The sequence below is a fragment of the Anser cygnoides genome, chromosome 16, assembly GCF_040182565.1.
Source record: "Anser cygnoides isolate HZ-2024a breed goose chromosome 16, Taihu_goose_T2T_genome, whole genome shotgun sequence".
NCBI lineage: Eukaryota > Metazoa > Chordata > Aves > Anseriformes > Anatidae > Anser > Anser cygnoides.
In genome coordinates, this window is record NC_089888.1 from 5111148 (window position 1) to 5132631 (window position 21484).

The window sequence follows — 21484 nt, forward strand, 5'->3', positions numbered from 1 at the left end:
TTGGCCACTTTGCTGCAGATAAAGTGACATCTGAAATGTCTAAATGTACCTCATCCTCCTCTGGGGACTAATTCCCATGACGAATTATTATATAAAGTTGCTATCAGTTATCACAAGTAGCAATATTTATTTTATAAATGTGAACTCTTAAGTTTGGATGTACAGTACATGGTTGCCTACACAGTTTCCGTTTGACCAAAGGTACATTTATACTATGGTACTTAACATGGTATTTTTCCCCACAGAACACAGCTGTATAAATTGTTAGAATATTTTAAAGCAAGTATTCAAAATTTGGAAACATTTAAATACAATAAAAATATTCAAAGCAGGATTAATGAAGGCATTCTAGTAAGCTGAAGAGCTAATTATTACCCTAATATCAATGCTGACTAACGGCTACTGAGGTTCATATGGCGCTGTTGTATACTTTGGCTAGACAGCAAGAACTGCCACCCTAAACAGGAGTGTAACACTCACATATTGGTAAAGCCAAAAAAAAAAAAAAAAGGTCCAAGAGAAAAGATCTTAAGGACAAAAATTTGCTCAAACAGCAAAAGGGAGAGAGACAGCTTCATCAGCAAATGGTTCTAGTTGCCAAAAAAAAAAAAAAAAAAAAAAGCCAGTACAGGGAAAAAACTAAAACACAAGGCAAAAGTAATAGATCCCATAAGAAAAGGAGTCAAGGGCTGCTGAGAAAATGCTGAGGCAAACACAAAAAAAGAAAAGGTTCAGCTGGTTGTGCACACAACCTAAGTGTTTCACTAAGAATTGAATTTCTGCTTTAAAATGCTTGGATGCTTTTCATAACCCAGCAGCAGGGCTGTGCATGTAGACATTCACTCAAAGAAAAAATAATAATAATAAAAATAAAAACATATATATCCAAACTGTCTCCAATTAAAAACCACAGACCTTTTTTTCCCAAATTTATATTTAATGTGTTTTAGGTAGGGCTCTTCATGCTAAATCATCATACAGGGTTGATTTGGGGCTTCTCTTGGTTTCTTTTTTTTTTTTTTTTTTTTTAATTAATTCAGCATAAGCAGTTCTGGTGAATGACAGTTTTATGGATTAATTCACAGGGATATTCTACAACCCAAGAACAAAACTCAAACAAATGAGAGAAAAAGGGGATCAGTGAGTCTAGCCTTGCTCCTACGTACTAGGAGATAGGGTGGTAATGAAGAGAGTTCCAACTACTCCTCCTTGCTCAAGTCATTATTTGCTACCAGTTGAAAGGGTAAAAAGTAGAGGAACTTATGCTGCCTCTTCTACAAAGTAAATGTTTACAGGAGGAGTATGAAGGGTCTTTTCGGGTCTTTTAGATTGCTGGAGTAATGAGCTATAATATTTTCAGGCATATCACATCATAAATATGAGTAATTAAAATTATGATGCACTTAAAAGCAATGTAGCTGTCAGAGGAACAGTTGCTTCAACTCAGAAAGTCAGGAAGGTTAGGGTTTTTTTACACATGCACAAACTAGTCATACTAATTCTACCATCTGTTTCTTATTTGTCATAGAAAACAGATAACTTCAGAACTTCAGATGATACTCAGAAATGTTCTAAAAAACACCAGCTACATTAACTTAAATGTACTTTACAGAAAATAAGACCAGAATTTGACAGGGTCATTCATCACTTGAATCAACTTTCTGATCAGTATCAAAAACAGTAAAGGAAAAAGTCAATAACTAGACCTGTAGAAACACATTCCCATCACCATGACTCCACACCTGCCCCAGTCACATAGGTAAATCCATAGGTTAAACTATTCAGCCAACTCAAATATATAAATATATATATATATAGGTTTTTTAATTTTATTTTTATTTTCTCCATAAGCTTTTATGTAGTTTTGTTTTTTGTCAATGTGTTGTCAAGGAAACCCTACATTCTTGTAGCTTAGTATCCAGCTCTTTATTGCTATAGACACAAAACAGTTTAGGATTTTGAGCTGATTGATATACTTGCATTTCCACTATGTAGCGATGCTTGCAATAACATAAACTGGATGGTGTCAAAGAAAGACCTCTTTTGGAAGATTCGTTTCTTTCAAAATACCTGTGGGAAATTTGCCAATTAATCCTTCTATTTTTTAATTTTATAAAATTATTATATATATCAATTTTCTATTATGCTATATACTAACCACTGAAAAAATAACCCTGTAATCTTACTGGTGTCCTCTTATTTACCTCTGTGATGGTTTCTCTTATTTTGTTGTGTTTGAACGATTTTGAGTTCCTCCAGCAAAAATATTTTTGGATTGTGTGAGAGGCTGCCAGCCTCTCTAAATTTTGAGTGATAATAAGTTAAATTTGTATACTACTTGTATCCCTTCCTGTGTCATAATCTTACCTACTATTTATACCATTTTTCATTGGGCAGAGGGGCTATATATACACAGAATTTATGATGCAGTCCAAGAAAGAACTGCTCTTCAACACCTGGCTGTGAAACTGTAGTGTCCACTCTGCCCAGGGCTAGCTTTCTCCAGAGCACACTAATCCCATCTACACTGCAAGGAACTAGATCAGTCTTGGGGTTGGCACTTCCTGCTTGCATCGCGTGCCTCTTGTCCAAGAAGGACTTTCTTACTTACAGCTTCCTGGCAGAGTCGTTTCACCTCTTCCAGTGGTGTATGTTATTGCACTGGACTTGTATTTCAGTTGTATGTCATGGTAAAAGGTATTTCTGTCATTCTCTCCTCTCAGTTTCATGGAGCTATGCTTTTTTCTGTTGTCAAGGAAACACCAGTTTTTTCCCCCCTTGCTCATTAATGTCTGCATTTTTGTTTCCATGGCTACAAAGGAACCTTAGTATTTTAAAATAGCAGTAATTGGATTGCCTTAATTTTTTTAATTTTTTGGCACCACTAATGGCTCCAGTTTTTAAAAGCAGACACAAAAACTGTATCAGCAGTTTTTCAGCTATTAATGCTTGGTATCCCCTTGTCCTGAAATACTGGGTACATGCTAAGAAAAGTCTTCAGCACCCAAACACTCACTGCACCCAACCTCAGACTCTACACATGGTGCTCCAACATAAGTCACCAAGTTCTTAACAGGAATGAGCAATCTGTTGTTATATTTAAATGTAGTTTTCTGCCCATGCTAATACAGTTTATGGAAAACTGTAGAGATTTTGCGTACTCGTTCTTCTGAGTTGCTAAAGATTCCTTAAATAACCATAACGAAATGTGCCAGTTATCTTTTAATTGAAGCTTTCCTGACCTGTACTGAATGACCTTCTATTTGGCACTGGCTGAATTTCTGAACACTTGTTGCAAAATGCCTTCATCTTGATGCAAAATATGAGCTGAAATTACTGAAAATAGTCACTTTTTCAGTTGTATTAATTTCAATTTCTGATGAGTGCTTGTAAAGAAGTGCAGAAGTTCAATAGTGAATTTGCTGGGTGCTAACCCCAGCATTTAACACATTTCTAATCTTTTGTAAATTTGACCACCAGAAGAATGAGCTGGAAGGAATTTTACAGGCAGATGTCTAGCATACCCAGGATACAGGGTACATGGAACAAGGAAAAAGCACAAAGAATTGACAGTGTGCTAAGAATTGACATTACTTAGCAGGAGCATAACTCACTTTTGCTGAAGATAAAAACTGAAACTCCTTGACAGGCTGCTTTGTGTGTCTGTCTGCATCTGTGTCTGTGTGTACACTCCTACCATGCTGAAATTGTTACCATACCACTAATTTTTTTATTTCTCACAATTTCACCTCCCTATTTCAAGTGGCTACAGTGCACCATAAATGCAAATTCTTTACCCTCATCTTTCTTCCTTTCCAGTATCTCAAGTTCCTCCTGTCCTCAGCCTCAATGTCTCTTGTCCTATATCCCCTGGTAGGAGGTGTCCCCTCTTGTGACTGCCTGGCCGGGCAGCCATACACGAGCGTTCATATACACTTCCTACCAGTGATGCCCCTGCTCTGGGTTCCTGCACTCTCCCCGTCTACTGGTTTTCATACAATCAGAAGCATATCCCTGTCCCACTCTCTGATTTGATTGCAATTAACCAACAAGTTCAAAAGTTATAAGGGAACAACAGACAGAATAACTAGATATCACCCTTTTTTTTTTTTTTGGAAAACAAACTAGAAAAGATCACCAACTCAAAAAGTCCACAAGCTAGGTATAAGAAAAACATGGCAACAAGTAGCTAGACATACATAAGTATAAACAAGGAATTCCCTGTAATCTGAAATACTAGTTTCTACTTTTCATAACCAACTTCTTTGCATCCTTAAGGCTAAGGCATTCTATTGCCATAGAAACAGTATCCTGTGTCATTGTGGACCTTTCTGTTGCTGTGTGCTGTTATGGAAACAGTCATCATAACAGCTGTCCACATGTTATATATCTCAATTATTGTGTTTGTAAAGATCCATTATTAAACTATCCTTTCAGGATTAATTTTAATAACAACTAAGCCTCTGAAGTAGTTAGCAATTTAATAAACACCTCAAGGCTGCCCCAAATTAAAACTACATCATTAGAACAAAGTGTATAGTAACACTGTCCTTTCAGTAATTACCTGCCTTTCCAAATCGCTAGCATCTGCAGAAGTTTGGGGAGAAAGATTGCCTGCCCACCCTTACAATCATTTGTAAAACTAGTTCAGGAAAGCAAATTATTCATGTGTGTGTTCTGTGCAAGGACTCCTTTGCACACACATCTTTCATGCATGCATGCATGGAAATGTAAAAGAAAAAGCAAAATAAGGTTCAGTGAGAAAATGTGGCTTAGTTGGTTGAACAGGTGAATCCTTTTAATCCCAGGTGAACCATTATTTTGTCTTGGAAAAGCCATCTTGGATCTTGAAATAGATGAATGTGAAACAGAAGCTCAACTCCTACTAATTTTTTCCTGGGAACTGAGACCTTAGCTGATCCTAGAGCTTTGAGAAAATCTCCTCATAACATCTGAGGTACTATTACTTACTTATATCACTAGAGTTCTGTGATATAATTATTTTTTAGTTTTCTTGAATAAAACCATTTAAAAATCTGTGACACAGATATAAGTTCTTACTTGAGTTTGTGGTCATTCACCATTTAACTTGTTAGATGTAAATAGTTTCCTGGCTAGTTATATTGGTTATATTTTTTAATTACTGTAATTTAAAAACTGCAAATGTGTACTTTTAAACTTCATCCTTTATCTCTTTATCTTTCATCTTTCTATTTTTAATTATAATCACCTGTACCAGGAAGGTTATATCTTACCTCTTTTTTCTACAGTTATTACAGTTTGTAATAGGAATATTTCCTAACACTGAAAACCTGAAAAGATGTCAACTACAGATAGGATTTGAACACACAAAGAAAACAGTCAATGAGTTCATTGGTAAAGTTCAGGTGCCTCCACTGACCTTCAGGGAAGCAGAAAAACAAAAACTACATGGAAACATGTCAGTTATGAAACCCAGCTAATTTCCCCTCATAAGGGAAATAAGGCCTTGCTCATAAGGCCAGTGATGTAATGATGCCTCAGCAATATTTGTATCATTTAAGTGGAGAGACATTTTTGTGAAGTCCTAATTCTAATTTAGTTCTAATTAGCATTCAGTTTGACTCCTTAGACACTTTTTCTTTCCTAAAGCAAGCTACTAATGACTGTATGCTTGAATTTAGCTTAAAAAAAAAAATATATATATATATATAGTCTATCAAAACTCCCCAAAATATATATATAGTCTATCAAAACTCCCCTCAGAAAGGTTTTCAAACTGGAACAGGAAGTTCATTTTTTCTCTCCTTATTAATCTCTTCCCAAACAAAGAAAGCTATGTTTAATACTATACAGAAAAAAAGAAATCACCTTACAAATTAATAGATATTTATATTACACCATCAGGGCTACAGTGTCTTGCAAAAACAGCTCATCAGTAAACCTCTTTCTTTACTTTCCACAGAAAACAGAGTGAACTCAGAGGTTCAATATAGCATCTCCATATTGCATATTCTGATTAACTAAAAATATGCCTGCTTCTGAATGTCCTTCTTTAATGAATACTACAACATCTGTTACAGCTACAAGACCAAGAGCTTCATGTTATACCAAGCTCTGAGTGGGACAAGACACCTGGTTATTCCTGTCTCTGAAACATGCACTGACCTGAGGTGATGTTCCATAGGCCTGGGCCCTGTCCAGAACTGGTTAATGCTCCTGGGTCAGAACACTATTTTCTACAGGAGATTTAAATCCTGATTCCTTATCAAGGACCTATAGGCTAGGGCAAAGTGACCCCTGTCTCAATATGTGGGAATTGACTTATGAGGGGACACCACCACCCAGGCCCCACTGGTGGTTACACGCTGACTGAACTGGGAGATCCTGAACAGTAAATTTACTAAAAAAAAATCAAATCTGGGATGCTTATCCTTGCCTCCAGTTTCATGCACTGACGTGGTACGTCACACAGAAGGTGGCAGCGGGCAGGCGCACACGTGCACATGCCACCGCGCTGTGCTGTTAGCCGCACACAAAATGGCGGCAGTGTGTGGAAGGCTCAGCCCTTGGGGCAGTGGCCCCTTTGGCCATGGGGCACGGTCCAGCCTCAGGGTCCACAGGACTGCCATTTCATGGCCCTTCACGTCTGTTGCTTCCAGCAGGCTCCGGTTTTGCTATGATGTAGTGTGGGGCTGCCCAAATCCCCCTGCAGGGAGATCGACAGCGCCTGTGGAGGATGCTGGAAATGCCTGACCTTCCTCAGCCAGGTGTGGGGACAGGAGGCTGGCGGGGTGCCATGAGGGGTGTGAGCAGAGGGGGAAGAGGATGACTCCCCGCTGGGCAGGAGCATTACCTGCTGCTTGGTGTCACTCAGCCAAGTGCCATGCTGAGCAGGGGTTAAGTTGAAGTGAGAGCTTTCCCCTTTTCAGGGAGAAGAGTGCAAAGTGTGTCAAGAGCAATTCATTGAGCTCTGAGAAGGGAGATTTATATCATCAGCTCTTCAAAGGGCTTGGTGTCAAGCAGTGATTAAAACAATTAGGTGTTTTTGAAGATTTTCTCCTGAATGTTGCATGTTCTTCCTGGGGGAAAAAAAAAAAAAAAATCAAGGAAAACTTGCGTTCAGTCAGTGGGAAAATAGTTGGACCAATTAAGATGTCAACACAGAAAATGATTTATTTATTTTGCTTCAAAATATTTACAGCTTCTCTAATATTAGTAAATAAATGTGCCAAAACTTCCAAAATGGTTAAGTAAATTTAAGTCAAGTGAAAAAGAATGTTATTTTCAGGACAAGGAATTTTTAGGTACTTTAACATTTTTCCCATGGAAAATCAATACTGTAAAAATAAAGAACTGACAAAAAAACTTTATCTTAACATGTCCTTTAACTGTTTAGATTCTGCAAGCTTTATTCTTTGGGCATATATTCAAATTTGCCAAGGATAAGTTCGTTATCCCACTTGTTACCTATGAAAGACTCCATCTTCACAGTGCTGGTATTCCCAGTTGGCTTAGTAAGTAGTGTCTATGAACTGTCAGATCTTTTGATACCTTCCCATATTATTTTCGAAAAGACAGAAAAAACTGATGCGCTCAATTTAAGTAGCAAAGTTAACAGGTATAATCCCATTTTGTTCAGCTTCCAAAAAATCTGAGTGCCTTGAAGAGGCTACGAATTGTTCTCTTTTTCTCCAGTTATAGCCATGTTTTTCAGAAAACAGATTCTCTGAAATTTATTTTTTAGTATTGCAGTTTTTGCAATGCATGCCCATGCTGTCTAGATCCTCTAAGAGACCACAGCAAACTCTAGTAATTTAAAAACAGACTACATGCCATGCTCTCAATATAGGCCTTAATGAAAAGCCTACAACTAGATGAGGTAGGAATTCCTTTTTGTCTTTTTTGTAGGTGAGCACAGAAGGGATTCAACATCTGAGGTTTGCCTAAGTCCTAATTCTGCAAACATTTATCATGTCTGTGATCCTGATTATTTGGATAAACATGAGAATCATTGAACTAAAAATAATATTCATCATCACTTCTCTGAAAAAGGGACTTCCTTACAAGTAGTTAACTTACTTTTGTTTAAATCTATGCAGATCCCATTTGTGTGTTTAGATAGTTTTGAAAGTACTCCTCTAATTTTGAACGTATCATGTATGACACACTGAAATACATATTTATAAAAGGAACAAACACTGATTTTGGAGTAGCTGAATTAAATAAGGGTTTGGGTTTTTTTGTTTGTTTGTTTGCTTTTTCCATTTGGTCTTGGCTTTTCTCCAAGTTCTGTGTTTAATGAAACTTTGTGGAGGTTTTTTTGTTAGTATCATTCTTCTACTTAGAACTCGCCTTGCCTTCTGCTTCCATCACAAATGTATCTGGCAGCACCAGAACCTGTCTGAATCCATATGTGCAGGGAAGTGTTCAGCTGTCCAGACAGTATTTGTTTTTTCTGTTCCTATGATACTCATACCACAGTACATTTGGGAGTCCCCCACTTAGAAGATACACAGTATTCATATATTGGTTAAAATGAAAAATTGCTGTAGCTCCTATACACTTCATGTAGCTCCTATACACTCCTATAACTTTTCATAGACAGGGATTTCTAGTAATTATTGATTTACAGTATTTTATATATTGCAGAGCACTGCTGTATACTCTGAATTTGTCATCACTAGAAAATATATAATACAGCTATTCTTTTTTCTGAGCATGAAAACTATATGTTGGCATTAACCAAGAACTCCATTTTGCCATTTAATAAGTCATGAACTTGCTGATAACAATGCATTTCCTATTGACTTAATGCTGTAGAACTGACATAAATATTATTTATTTGTGCAGCAACTTATAGTGATTCTTAAATGAATCTTAAATTCAGAGAAAATAATCAATTGAGGCAGCTAGTAAGAAAGTGTTTTAATGTACAGTGCAAAAACTAGATATGAAAAATTGCATTTAAAATGTTTTGTGAGAATATTAGTCATCGCTAAATCTACTTTGGGCAAATATTTATTCCATTTATTTATATTTTTTACTTCAGCTTTTGGCTGTTATATTTTGGACTCTAAGTGCTTATAACAGAGAACTTGTACATCCTGAGGAGATGGATGGCATTAATCCAAGTTGGCTTATTCACATAATAGTAATTTTGATCCTTTTCAGCACTTTGGATTTAACTTTTTTTTTCATTTATACAAGTTGTTTATTCTTTAATTATTGCTTTTGCTGAAATGCTAAGTTGCAGACAGCTTCCTATAAAGCTTAGCTTCAGCATAGCTTTAACTGTAGGTAGCACGATGATGAAAAAACTTTCATCTCCCAAAGTGCCAACTAATCATCACTAATGAAGCTACACAAATTAATAACAAATAACAATAAAGGGGGTGGGAGGAGGACTAGAAGAGTACAAATTTCCATGTCTAAATTTTGTATCTAAGAACTGCCTTGTGCATTTTGTACCCTTGATACTAAGACATAACAATATGGGGAAAAACAATTTGTGATTTTGCAGGTATACTACATGCACAGGTAAGAGTTAAGCTGTGATGATATTAACTTGGTAGTACTCTTATTTTTGACAAAGTACAACTCTTCAAGTAATGTTCTGTAAATGTATTTTTAATACTTACTAAATCCTTAGATCTTTTTTAAGTTTTTGCACAAATTTTACTCAAGTTTTCTTATTCTGTATGTACCAAACTTGTAGAAGCATATAAAATGCCTTTGGCTTTGGATCAGGACAGTTCCAGACAATGTAGTATTCTTCTGCAGGGCTTCCAAGATTATGTGTTTTCCCACATATTCCTTTCATTTTTCTTCAGTGCTATCATATTGCACAGTTGAAGTGTATTAAGAAATGTCCATAGCCTGTACTAAGCATCAGATCAGGTTACAACAACATGCAAATTCAGGCATTTTATCTAGCTGGACTCTGCCAGTTAATTTTGATTGCACCATCTTCTTCCTTTGATTTTTATTTTTCCTAAATGGAAATTATTTTTATATGGATGAGGATTTTTTGAAATCTGTTTATTAGATTAAAATGTTTATTAGAGAAGACCATGAAGGAAAATACTGTCCCAACTGTACATGAAGGGTTTTCTATTACATTATTTTCATATGAATTATTTTGCCTTATGTTTCCACTTAAAATCTCTCTTTTTTTTTTCTTTTTTGGATACCACCATACTGATGTTACTTTTTGTACAGCAAGTGCTAGTATCCAGGTACATTGAATGGAATAGAAGGATTTAGCATCTTTGGTTCTTCATACCTTAGAGCGTAAGCCTTCCTTTTTTCTCAGAAGTACCTTTTATGAAATAATTCTTTACTTTCAAAATAATTCTTAAAAATATGAACCTGAGTCTTCTTGGTGTCCAATCTTTGTTTTGTATTAATTATGTGTAGTATCTAGCAATGTAATATATCAAAATTGCAATGTGTATTGATTCTTACATTGAAATAAAAAATAAATAGTTTTGAAGAGATGGGTAGAAATTGCAGATGTTTATTTTATTTGTTCTTCTGTTCATCTTCCAGTTTAGTTTCATCTGATTATTATCAATAGCTCTGTGAGGCTTAAAGACCTCTTTGGAGTACTGCTAATGTACCTTACAAATATTCAGAAAAAAACAGGACATGCTGTTAAATGTGTGGTCCTTAACAGAGAAACCTAGTAGGGAAGAGATATTGGAGGGGGACAAGAAAACAAGTGAACAACAAAATTGTCAGCGGAAAAAAAAAAAAAAAAAACTTTTAACTGTCTGTTTTCTACAATACTAGTAAAGACCTTGTTACGTCTTGGTTTTGAGTGTTTCTACTTCAACAAAAACTTTGTAGGTTGTCCAGCTTTTTAAAAGCTCCTTCAGACACTCTGTGCTGAAAAGTGAACAGTCCAACTGAAAATTGACTGATAACTGCTGTGGCTTTTTAAAAATGCTCCTGGTTTAACACAAAGTTAGAAAAGTGCCTTGAATGCTAGGCTTCTCTGGGTTGCAACCACCAGCATGATTCATTCACCAATACATTTCCTGACTCAAAGTCCATGTTAGATGATACAGGCCATAAATCAAATAAGTACACTTGCTAATTTGTTTCTCTTTTCAGATGACGCTCAAACATATAAAAAGCATTCATAGAAAAAGGTTGTGAAATGGAAAGTGATTTAAAATAGAAATTCACTTAAAATTTGTTGCATTCTTAAAGAATTCAAAAGCCTTCATACCAACTGATGTTGTGTTTCCAACCTGCTAAGGTAGTCATACCTGAGTACACTGTTGAAAGCTGCAGTAAATTACATACTTTACAAACAATCTACAGAGACTGGAAAAAATACGGGTTTGTCTTCATCATACTTCTGTGGTCAGCCACTGCTAGACCCAAGTTATAGTTGTCTAAGCCTGTTGGGTTTATAAGTGATCTGATCATTATCTCTGTGATAATTAAGACATCAGCCATCATCACTAAGTAGCCACTTCCATCCAGTAGTTTGTGTACAAAGAATTCTCAGCTGTTATTTCCAGATTGCGGTTTCTTTAAACCATGTCAAAAGATACCTGATCGAGTACAAGATTTCTGAAACAAGGAGGCTTATATACATTTTGGATAAGGGAGCATGGTTTGAAGACCATGAGTGCATATAGAGCTCCATGTTTGTGACGTAACTTGTAATATGCTACGACCACTACCTGTCATCACTGGTTCTTCAAGGTTTTACATTGGAAAGTTACATTCATCAAAAGTTTAATAGCTTGTTGTGTGTTTAGAAGAAATGTTGTGGTCTTTAGAGTTAAACAAGGATCAGATATAGTTGTGAAGCACTTTAAAACATGGGGCTTTGTCTTTAATTGTGCAGTTACTGTGCTTACTCATGAGTTGTGGGTGATAACGTGATTATCATCTGCCTACTTAATCACATGCACATTTGTGATGCTTGCAAAAAAAAAAAAAAAATTATCTGGCTGGTAATTGTCATATTACACAGATTTCAAGAGACTGTTTCCTAGACAACAGAATAGTTGTGTTGCGTCCATGAACTGTACACCGTCTTGTATCTGCACCTAGGTGACACACCTGGTGGCAGCTGCCACTCCCATTAATGACACGGACAAGATGGAGCTGTTTGCATAGCCATAATCAAACTCCCTGAACTATGCAAGTCAAGGAAATCACATAATTGTATGAAACAAAACCAAAACAACAAAATTCATGGTGCTAATGAGTCATACGGCCAATACCTTGATACAAATTTTGAGTTTGTTTCTAAAAGGAAACCGAATCATTCAGTAGCTGAAGGCCATTTAAGGCTATCCTATTTAGGATATCTGCTGCAAAATGTAAATACAAGTGCATCTGTATAACGTGGCATGTCAATTCACTATGACGATTCGAGTATGTTAAAATAAAATACCACAGAAAGCAGGTGGAAGACCTAACCTTAATGTAGCCAGTATGATAACGATGAGGCAATGAGATGGCCAGTTGTGATTATTTTATATATTATTATTTATTATTTTTACACATTATTTTATATATTTTGTACATTCTCAGATGGGGGAAAAAGCTGATGGGAAAAATGATTATTGACATTCAAATCACATAAACATTATCACAGCCTAGTTAGTGTAGACAGTGTTAGACAGCATCTTTCACAAGAGCAGTAGCTGCATCACATGCTTGGTAAGGAAGGTGTTTGGCAGTTTTACTTATGAGGCAACAGTACTCTGAAGTTGTGCAGGTTTAGGAAATTTATGGCAGAATATAATGAAAGCAATCTAAAGGTCTAATGTTTGTTCCAGGGCTAGATCATTCTACTAAATGCATATTTTTATATACCCTAACTTAAACTAAATGCTCTGAAGTAAAGATAATATTTGGTGTTTGGTGTTTGGGGAGGAGGTGGGGAAGCATCTGGGGGAAGGGTGTTGGTGGTTTGTTTTTTGTTGTTTGGGGAAGACATTAAATGCTAGGTAACAAAAACTCAATCTCTCCTCAATGTTTTTAGCTTCCTTAGCTAAAAAAGGGTGTGCTTTAGCAGGAGTATAGTGGTATCGTCACTTAGCAGTTCATATTCTATGCTAGTATTTCACAGTCAGATGGTCACAAGCTTCTGAAGATCTTTATCACACTTTTTTTTTTTTTCTAAATGCCTTAAAGTGTGAATGTAATAGTAAATGAATTTGCTTATTGATCCTGTGACATTTAGTCAGGATTGCCTGTAAATTTAAAAAGGAGTTCTCTGGGGTGTCTCTTTCCCTCTGTGGGCAGTAAGGGTGATCTAGGTTAGAATGTGATGGAAGGTGCATCACATGCCTTTCATAGGTAGTTTCTGACTGCAAGTCTGCCTTTCAAAGCTTCTCCAAGAAAAGTCAGTTCTTTTCTGTAGTTCTTTTCTAATCAAACTGCAGCCAGTCATTGATCAGCCACCTCTAGAATCATTGCTCAGTGCCTCTAGGCCAGCCGCCCTTGTCCTTATGGGTGACTTCAACTTGCCAGACATGAACTGGGAAAACCACTCAGCTGATACAAACAGGTCCAGGAGATTCCTAAAGCATCTTGATGATAACTTCTTGGTACAGGCATTAAGGGAGCCGACTAGGAAAGGTGCCCTCCTAGATTTGTTCCTTGTAAATGTTGGTCAGTTCCTTGAGATAACATCAGTCCATTACTTGATAAGGATGGACATCTCACAAACAGAGACACAGGCAAAGCAGAGACATTTAACGCCTTCATCACCTCTCTCTTCAACACCGATGATGGGCTCTGGGACCCCCAGAGCCCCAAGTTGGAGGACCATGACTGCAGTAATGACAAACTCCCAGCCAACCCTGAACTTGGGTGAGATTTGCTGCTTCCTCATGAGGGGAGCGGAGGAGCAGGCACTGATCTCTCTGGTGGCAGTGACAGGACCCGAGGGAATGGCTTGAAGCAGTGACGGGGGAAGGTCAGGCTGGGAGTTAGGAAAAGATTCTTCACCAAGAGGTTGGTCAGGCACTGGGACAGGCTCCCCAGGGCAGTGGTCATGGCACTGAGCCTGTTGGCGTTCAAGAAGTGTTTGGACAAGGCTCTCAGACACATGGTTTGGGTTTTGGGTGGTCCTGTGCGGAGCCAGGAGTTGGACTCGATGATCCTTGTAGGTCCCTTCCAACTTTGGATCCTCAGTGATTCTATGATTCTATGACTGTAAATGGTAACAAGTTGCAAGGAAGATCTGCAGCCTTGTGAGAGAAGGATGTGCTGCTGTTCTATTCATTTGTTGTCACCCTTACAGAAGGACTGATTGACTCTCAACAAAATATGACCAAACCACATCCACTATGATTGTCTGGTGTTGAAGTAATTTATGCAGCCTAGTACATAATCATGATGTGTTAGTAATTTGACTGCTTTATCGAGTAAATAGAAACACCAGTATGGAGGCATTCCCAGTTCAAATTCCCTCCTTCCCACAAATAAATCTCAGATGTCTTTCAAAAGATACTATTTTAGTGCCTAGAAATGGTTTTCGGAACCAGACTGTTTTAAATGTGTCTGAGAAGGAAATTAATGTCATTTTGAAACAGGAAATAGACGTACAATAGTATTGTTAAGAAACTTCATCCCCTTTTTTTCCCCTCCCTATATCACCATGCTAGAGAACAGTGTCACTTTCTGACTTTGTAAAACAGTACAAAGCTTTATGCACTGGAAAAATAACACAGGTTAAGGAACTCCGGGAAGAATCCTTGTAGTACAAGCCCTTTCAGAAAACAAATTCTTAATCTGCATATAAATCTGTGAAAAAAAGAGACTTAGTTCCTTGTTTTTAGTTATAAGAAGGAAGTATATTTCCCCTTTTTATATTATATAAACTAGAATATGGTCACTGAGAATGAGTAATTCTTATTATACACTCTGCCTGTTATCATCTTTTTTTCCCCAAAAGACAAGATGTTTCATTGTTATGTTGAGTTTTCATTTATATTTTTGGCCTACTGGAAAAAGAGCCTGAATGTATCTTCCTGTTTTATTTCTAGCAGGGAAATTCTGTCTAGATCACATTTTAAAATGGAATTAGGGGAACCATTTATTTCTGCAGAAAAATGTGCTTTGGATTTAGGGATGGGCAACCCTTTGGGAGTGGTTGCTGCTGGGATGCAGAATCAGAGTGGGATCTTGCACTCTTTCACATGGCCATGCTTAGAGACGTGTATGCTTTGAGGTGAGTTTGCTTGTAAGGTAAATACCTCTTTCCCTCTGATGGACTAGCAGGTCTTCATGTGGAGAACCTCATGGAAATTTAGCTCCCTCTTGTGGTTTTTCCACACAGAACGTATGAATCGATTCAACCTTATTTCTAAATAACAGTATATATATATACCTGTTACTTTTCTCTGGCATTTGATATATTTACTGCTATTTCATCTCTTCTTAGGGAATGATAGGCTTTAGTCTCAGGATAGTGATAATCTTTAAAATGATAATCTGTAAAAATTTTGATTTACATTTCATATGCAATTTGACAGCCATTTTTACCAGAACATGGGGAATTAGGGGGAAGGGATTTGTTGGCTATTTCTATTATTTGATTTTTCTTCAAATGAGGGAAGAAGAGCCCTAAATAGTAGAAGATTAAAAAAATAATAATAATTTTTTAAAAAGACTCTCCTGGTTGACTGATAAAACATGGAAACAAATATAGGCATTTGGTTGTCTTACACTGATCTGTGTTTTATTTTGGGTTGAACTGAATTACATGATACTAACAAATACCATGCCAGCGTTAGTGGATGAAGAACAAATGCACTTAGAAGACTGTTGAATGTCTAGCTATTACCAAGCTATGATTCCAGCAGGCATTTTGGGTAGTACAGCACTGGATTAATCAGCCCTGACCACTTGTTCTTGCAGCCTCTCTGCCTCCTCTGCAATACTGGCATGGCCATCCTGTAATTTTCAGTTCCATTTATGGTTCACTGTGCAGAAAACAGGAATTCAGCTGTGTTGTTCCCTTACAGCACTCATCCTGGCCATGTGAATTGTTGTTCTGGAGCTGGGTAGCAGCTCAGGAATGGGACTAAGTGACCACAGGTGGGACCTGCTCCCGCCAGCTTAAGCAGCTTTAACAAATGTTGAGAGATCAGTTGTAGAGAGCGTAGTTTTACAACACCACTACCTTGACTGAGGCAGGTAGCTCCAAGGTAGTATAGAACTCAGTAGTCTTGAATGCTGTTTGCTTCATTCCTGTCCAGTTTGTATTCACTGGCTCCAGCTTGTATTTGATCCTGCCCTGGGTCAAATTATGAGTCAGTTCTAACATGGAATTTGGGACTACATCACCTTTGTAGAAGGAAGGTGAAAGATTCTGGAGTGAAAAACGAGCTTGCTGAAGCAGTGGGAAGCAACTGTTAGGACTCAGCATGAGCAGTGGAACTGCTAATGCCGTGCAGAGGAGAAAAAGGGAACGGTAAAGTATGATGGCTATTTGTATAAAAACACATTTCCAGTTTTTAAGAGGAAATATATTTATACCATCATTTCTCTGAAGAGAGAAGGAGATGGTTGCTTACCACTGAAACCTCTGAATGCTAATTTGTAGCATAGTTAGAGTTCTGTTCTGACCTGGGAAAGGTGCCCCATGTAAACTCATTTGCAACTGGCATCATGTTTGCAGGATGTGATACATTCTGTAGTGGTGACATTTCCCCCTTTTGATACCAATCAGAAATCTGGAAGGATCAAAATTACTTGAACAAAACTCCTATTTAAATATGAGCAAGAACTAGAGGAACTGGTACTATCCTACACTGAGATACCGGTGTGCTTCCTTTCTGAAAAGGAACTTTTATTAAAAGCACGATTCAAGGTGAATTTTTCATACTGACATGTATAATGACTTGGAAGGGATTAACAGTCTGATTTTGGAAGCACAGAAAAGAGATCCTTGCTGTCCAACAAAGCTTTTTTAAGAAGTACACACAGGAAAACAGCCAAATAGTACAGGCTCATATGCTGAATTGACTGCTAATGGTGAGTTTATAGATGGGGTATTTGTTAAGAATTGTATAATGAAAGTAATTTAATAAATATGTCTGGAAAAGAAAACATTGTTAATGTAAGTTTTCTGCCAGTACAACTGCCTGACTGACAAAGGGAGTGGGAACTTGTTTTTCCAGCTCAAGAAAAGGGCAAGACCTTTGGATGGTTTTCATTAATACTACATGAGAATGCCAATATTTCAAAAACATCAAAACTTTAATTTCAGATCAAGGAACTGATTCAGTATTACTGTAGTGTTAGCTATATTTCAGAATATGACAGGGGAAAAATAATAACAAATACATTTTTCCTGAGTGTATGAAATAGTAAACTTGCCTCAGTTGTAATTTAAAAAGCCTGAGAAATGTTGTGATACACGATGCGGGTAAGCAACCAGAGCTCATCCTGCCTATTACAAGACAGTGCAGCAGTTAAATATGGTTCACTGTATATCAGTCATCACCAATTTTACTGCGCTAAAATTTGGTTATGGTAACCCATTAAATATGCCAGTTTTGACCTGCATTCATTCCTTTAGAAGTGCAGCTTGAAGCACTGCCATTATCACCAAAGCCACCAAAGCCTTCTTAGTTTAGTGACATTTTGTACTGCCGAGTGGTCTAGTCGATCTCTGGGATTAGGGCTTTGAAGAAGGGTGGGTTTTGTGGGTTTTTTTTTGTTTCTTTGTTTTGTTTTTTAAGTGTGCCACAATATCTGTTTTACGGAAAGGTGAAAAGGCCTGAGTGGGTATGACAATCTGGCTTTTTGGTACCCATTATGGAATGCATAAATTATCTGGACCTGATGCTGGAGATAAACTGAATTTTGGTTTGTGAGGTTGTCCTGGTTCCAGTTAGGACAGAGTTAAGTAGCTCATAGTAGCTGGTAGGGTGCTATGTTTTGGATTAGGATGAGAAGAGCGCTGATAACATGCTGATGTTTTAATTGTTGCAGAGCAGTGCTTACACCAGGCCAAGGACTTTTCGGCTTCTTGCTCTGTCCTGCCAGCGAGCAGGCTGGGGGTGCAGCAGGAGCTGGGAGGGGACAGACCCAGGACAGCTGACCCAAACTGGCCAAAGGGGTATTCCATACCATCTGACGTCATGCTAAACAATATATAGGGGTGGCTGGCCGGGGTGGGGGGGCCGGCTGCTCGGGAATAGGCTGGGCATCGGTCAGCGGGTGGTGAGCAATTGCATTGTGCATCACTTGTTTTCTTACACATTATTATTGTTAATACTATTACCATTATCACTATTATTATTATTATTGTTATTATTATTTTCCTGTCTTAATAAACTGTCTTTATCTCAACTCACAGGCTTCACTTTCCCGTTTCTCTCCCCCATCCCAGAGAGGGAGGGGGGAGGGTGAGCGAACGGCTATGTGGTGTTTAGCTGCCAGCCGGGTTAAACCACAACAGAGGTATTTCCTAATATTTATGCTTTTCAGTCAAAATGATGGATATTTTATGAGGCTGCTTAGAGGGGACAACTCGTATCACCCTGCTGGGCACACATGGGTGTGAAAATACGAAATCATAATGCATTTTCCTGCAAATAAGTTCATTGCAACATCAGAATTCTTTCATATACTATTCCAACAAAATTTCAAGTCCTTCCTAGTTATGCCAAGATTGCTCTTCCAAAATCTACATGAGGCCCATCTCATGCATCGGTTGCATTTAGCAGAGTGATAAGCAAACAGCCCTTGGAAGGTACATATGAAATGAGTAATCTTGCCATGGATTTCCACAGATTTTTATAATCTTTTGTAGATGTCTTTTATGGTCCTTAGTGATCATCTTAGTAGTACCAGTGACTGAACAGATTTAACTGAAAGAATATTATCTTTGCTTTCAATTACTAGACAAATACTGTCAACATATGTGGGGAAAAGATATCAAACTTTGTAGTATTAAATTTTTGGACATCAAAAATGGACACAGCATTCTCAAGATGCAACATCACCAATGTAAAGAATTCTAAATGTCACTTTTCCCTTTGCAACTACAAGTAAGCATTTTCTTTATCTAATATCTGGCTTTATTGTTTATGATTTTATCATTCCTTTCAAAAGTCTGGTTTATAAGTAGTTCAGCCATTTATATCACTCAAATGCAGAAACTTGAACAAAACTCATTTAAACTGAACGTTTAAATGACCAAGAACTGTTAAGATGTAGCTCCTAATCTTCACCATATGTTGGCATGCTTCCTCCTTTTTGCTTTGCTTCCAATAGTTAACATTTCCTTCACAGAAAAAATGGTGAGAGGCTAATGGACAGGAGCCACATTGCCTATGAATTGCCTATGTTTTTATGTAAGAGTTACAAAATCTAGAAATAATTTTGTATACTATGATAGATTACAAGCACATTGACTATGTTTAGGAATAGTCCCATGAGATGGAAGGGGCAGGAAAAACAAGACCGAGATAGATCCTTTTTTCTGGGAAATTTCTCTCTTCACATTTTTCCAGCGAATCCATTACTGTGCAGTGACAAGTACATCGCAGCCACTCACTGGCTGAGATGTGTCCACGAGATGATGTCCCGTGGTCTCCCCGTTTGGAAACGACACAACTTCTGCACAACTCAAGGCACTTTCAATACTGTGAACTGGAGAACTGTAACAGATAATACTCGAAGTGCCACGAAATGCATGCATGCGTTGCCATAACCGATTTATTGCTGTTTTATTAAACACTTCGAGGATGTTTGAGAAAAGCAGGCTAGGACAGCGAGCTGAAACCCCTCTGGCCCTGGCAGGCAGCACCGGGGCTGTTGCGTAACGGCCCGGCGCTCCCCGCCAGCGGCCTTACAAAACGTGCTGGCGAAGGACACCAGGAATTTCGCCTGGGTGGGGCACTGCTATAACCACTGACAATCCAGTTAGGTAACGTTTGTATTTGTTCGCGTCCCGTCAGGCCAGCGCAGCCGCCTCGTGCTGGACGGGGCCTCTGCGCCCTCTCGCGACAGCTGCCTGTGTCGCGACAGGCCGCACGCCGCCGGCCCGGAACGGCACGGCACGACACGGCGGAGGGGATGTGCGGAAGGGAAGGCTCCTGCGGGCCGCGTTCGTGTTGGCCTGGCCCTGAGTAAGCCTTACACCAGGCGGACACTTTAACGTGTTACAACGCATTTAACGCCCGGCTGGCAGCGCCCGTCCCCCTCACGGCCGGCCCGCGCCCCGCGCGCAGGCGCAGTGGGCGGGGTGGGGAGCGGCGCCCGGCGCCCTCCGCGCGACATTCAGGGGACACGCGGCCGTGCGTCACCGCCGCCGCGCCGCGCGGGGATTGGAGGCCGGCGGGGCCGGCTTGCAGTGCGCAGGCGCGGCGGGGCTGAGGGACGGGCCGGGACGGACCGGGCCGGGCCGGGGCCGGGGAGCGCGGCGGGGCCGAGGCCGGGGCTCGGCTCCCGCTGCCGCCATGAGGATCTGGACCTCGGAGCACGTCTTCGAGTAGGGCCGGGGGCTGCGGGGGGAGGCGGGGGATGCGCTCGGGAGGCGCCGCTCCGCTGTGGCGGCAGCCGCCTCAAGGTCCTTTCGTGCCAGCCGGGAGTGCCCGGGGTGGCCGCCCCGGAGCTGAGCTGAGCAATAACCCGAAGGGAGAATTGGTGTGTTTGTGGGGGGGTACAGCTCAGTGAGGTGTTCTGGGATTGCCCAAATCCCAATAAATTCGGGTCTCTTGGAGTTATATCGCAGGGAAAACATTCCTGTCAAATTAGAAGCCTGAAGGTAATTGCGGGAGGCAGGGGACTTCAGGAGTCCTGATGAACCAGGTGTGCCGGACCTCTTATGTGTATCTGCCTGGCCAACCCCCAGTGCTGGTGTTCCTGCTAGGGAAGGATGTTTGTAAGGTTAAGAATGGGAAATTGGTCTGCTCAAAAAATACAGACTGATTGATATGTTGTGTCCAGTTTTAATAGAAATCCTGTTAAAAAAACATAAGTGTACAACCTTGTGTCTTGATTTTGTTTTGGCAGTCACCCCTGGGAAACAGTAACAACAGCTGCCATGCAGAAGTACCCAAACCCGATGAACCCCAGCGTGGTCGGAGTCGATGTCCTGGACAGACACGTAGACAAGAGCGGGAAGCTGCACAGCCACAGGCTGCTCAGTACAGAGTGGGGAATACCCTCCATTGTGAAATCGGTGCGTATCACGGAGAAGAGCTTGGGGAGGATGCTGGAGGGAGAGGAAGCTTGTGAACTAGGTTGTTGCAATAGAAATGTCTGATTTCATAACTCATGTTTTAAAAGTGTAAGAATTTAAGTGTCAGGAAGACTCAATAGCAGTATGCGTATTGACTTCCAGATAGTCAAAAATTGACTAGATCATATATTGCTACCAGTTGAAAAAAAGAGATCCACCACAACCGAATAGTGTTATTTAAATTAAACCCTAATTATGTTGTCTCTGTGTCTGTTCAGTACCTTATGTATTTAAAAGCACTAAAAAAGTTGCAGTTGCTTAGCG

General features: G+C 39.2%; 1 protein-coding gene across 3 annotated transcripts in view; it reads left to right on the forward strand.

Moving 5' to 3' along the window:
- PRELID3B (PRELI domain containing 3B) overlaps positions 1-21484 on the forward strand; it is a 69165-nt gene that overhangs the window by 43255 nt on the left and 4426 nt on the right. The window contains exons 1-2 of one of the 3 annotated variants that reach the window (XM_048074606.2): positions 20038-20105; positions 20992-21160. In XM_048074606.2, coding sequence (XP_047930563.1) covers positions 20053-20105; positions 20992-21160 — 222 coding nt within the window. In that variant the 5' untranslated portion in view covers positions 20038-20052. Of the gene's footprint in view, positions 1-20037; positions 20106-20303; positions 20468-20991; positions 21161-21484 lie in introns of those variants that run through there. The other 2 variants (XM_066978206.1, XM_048074609.2) reach the window with 2 other exon arrangements.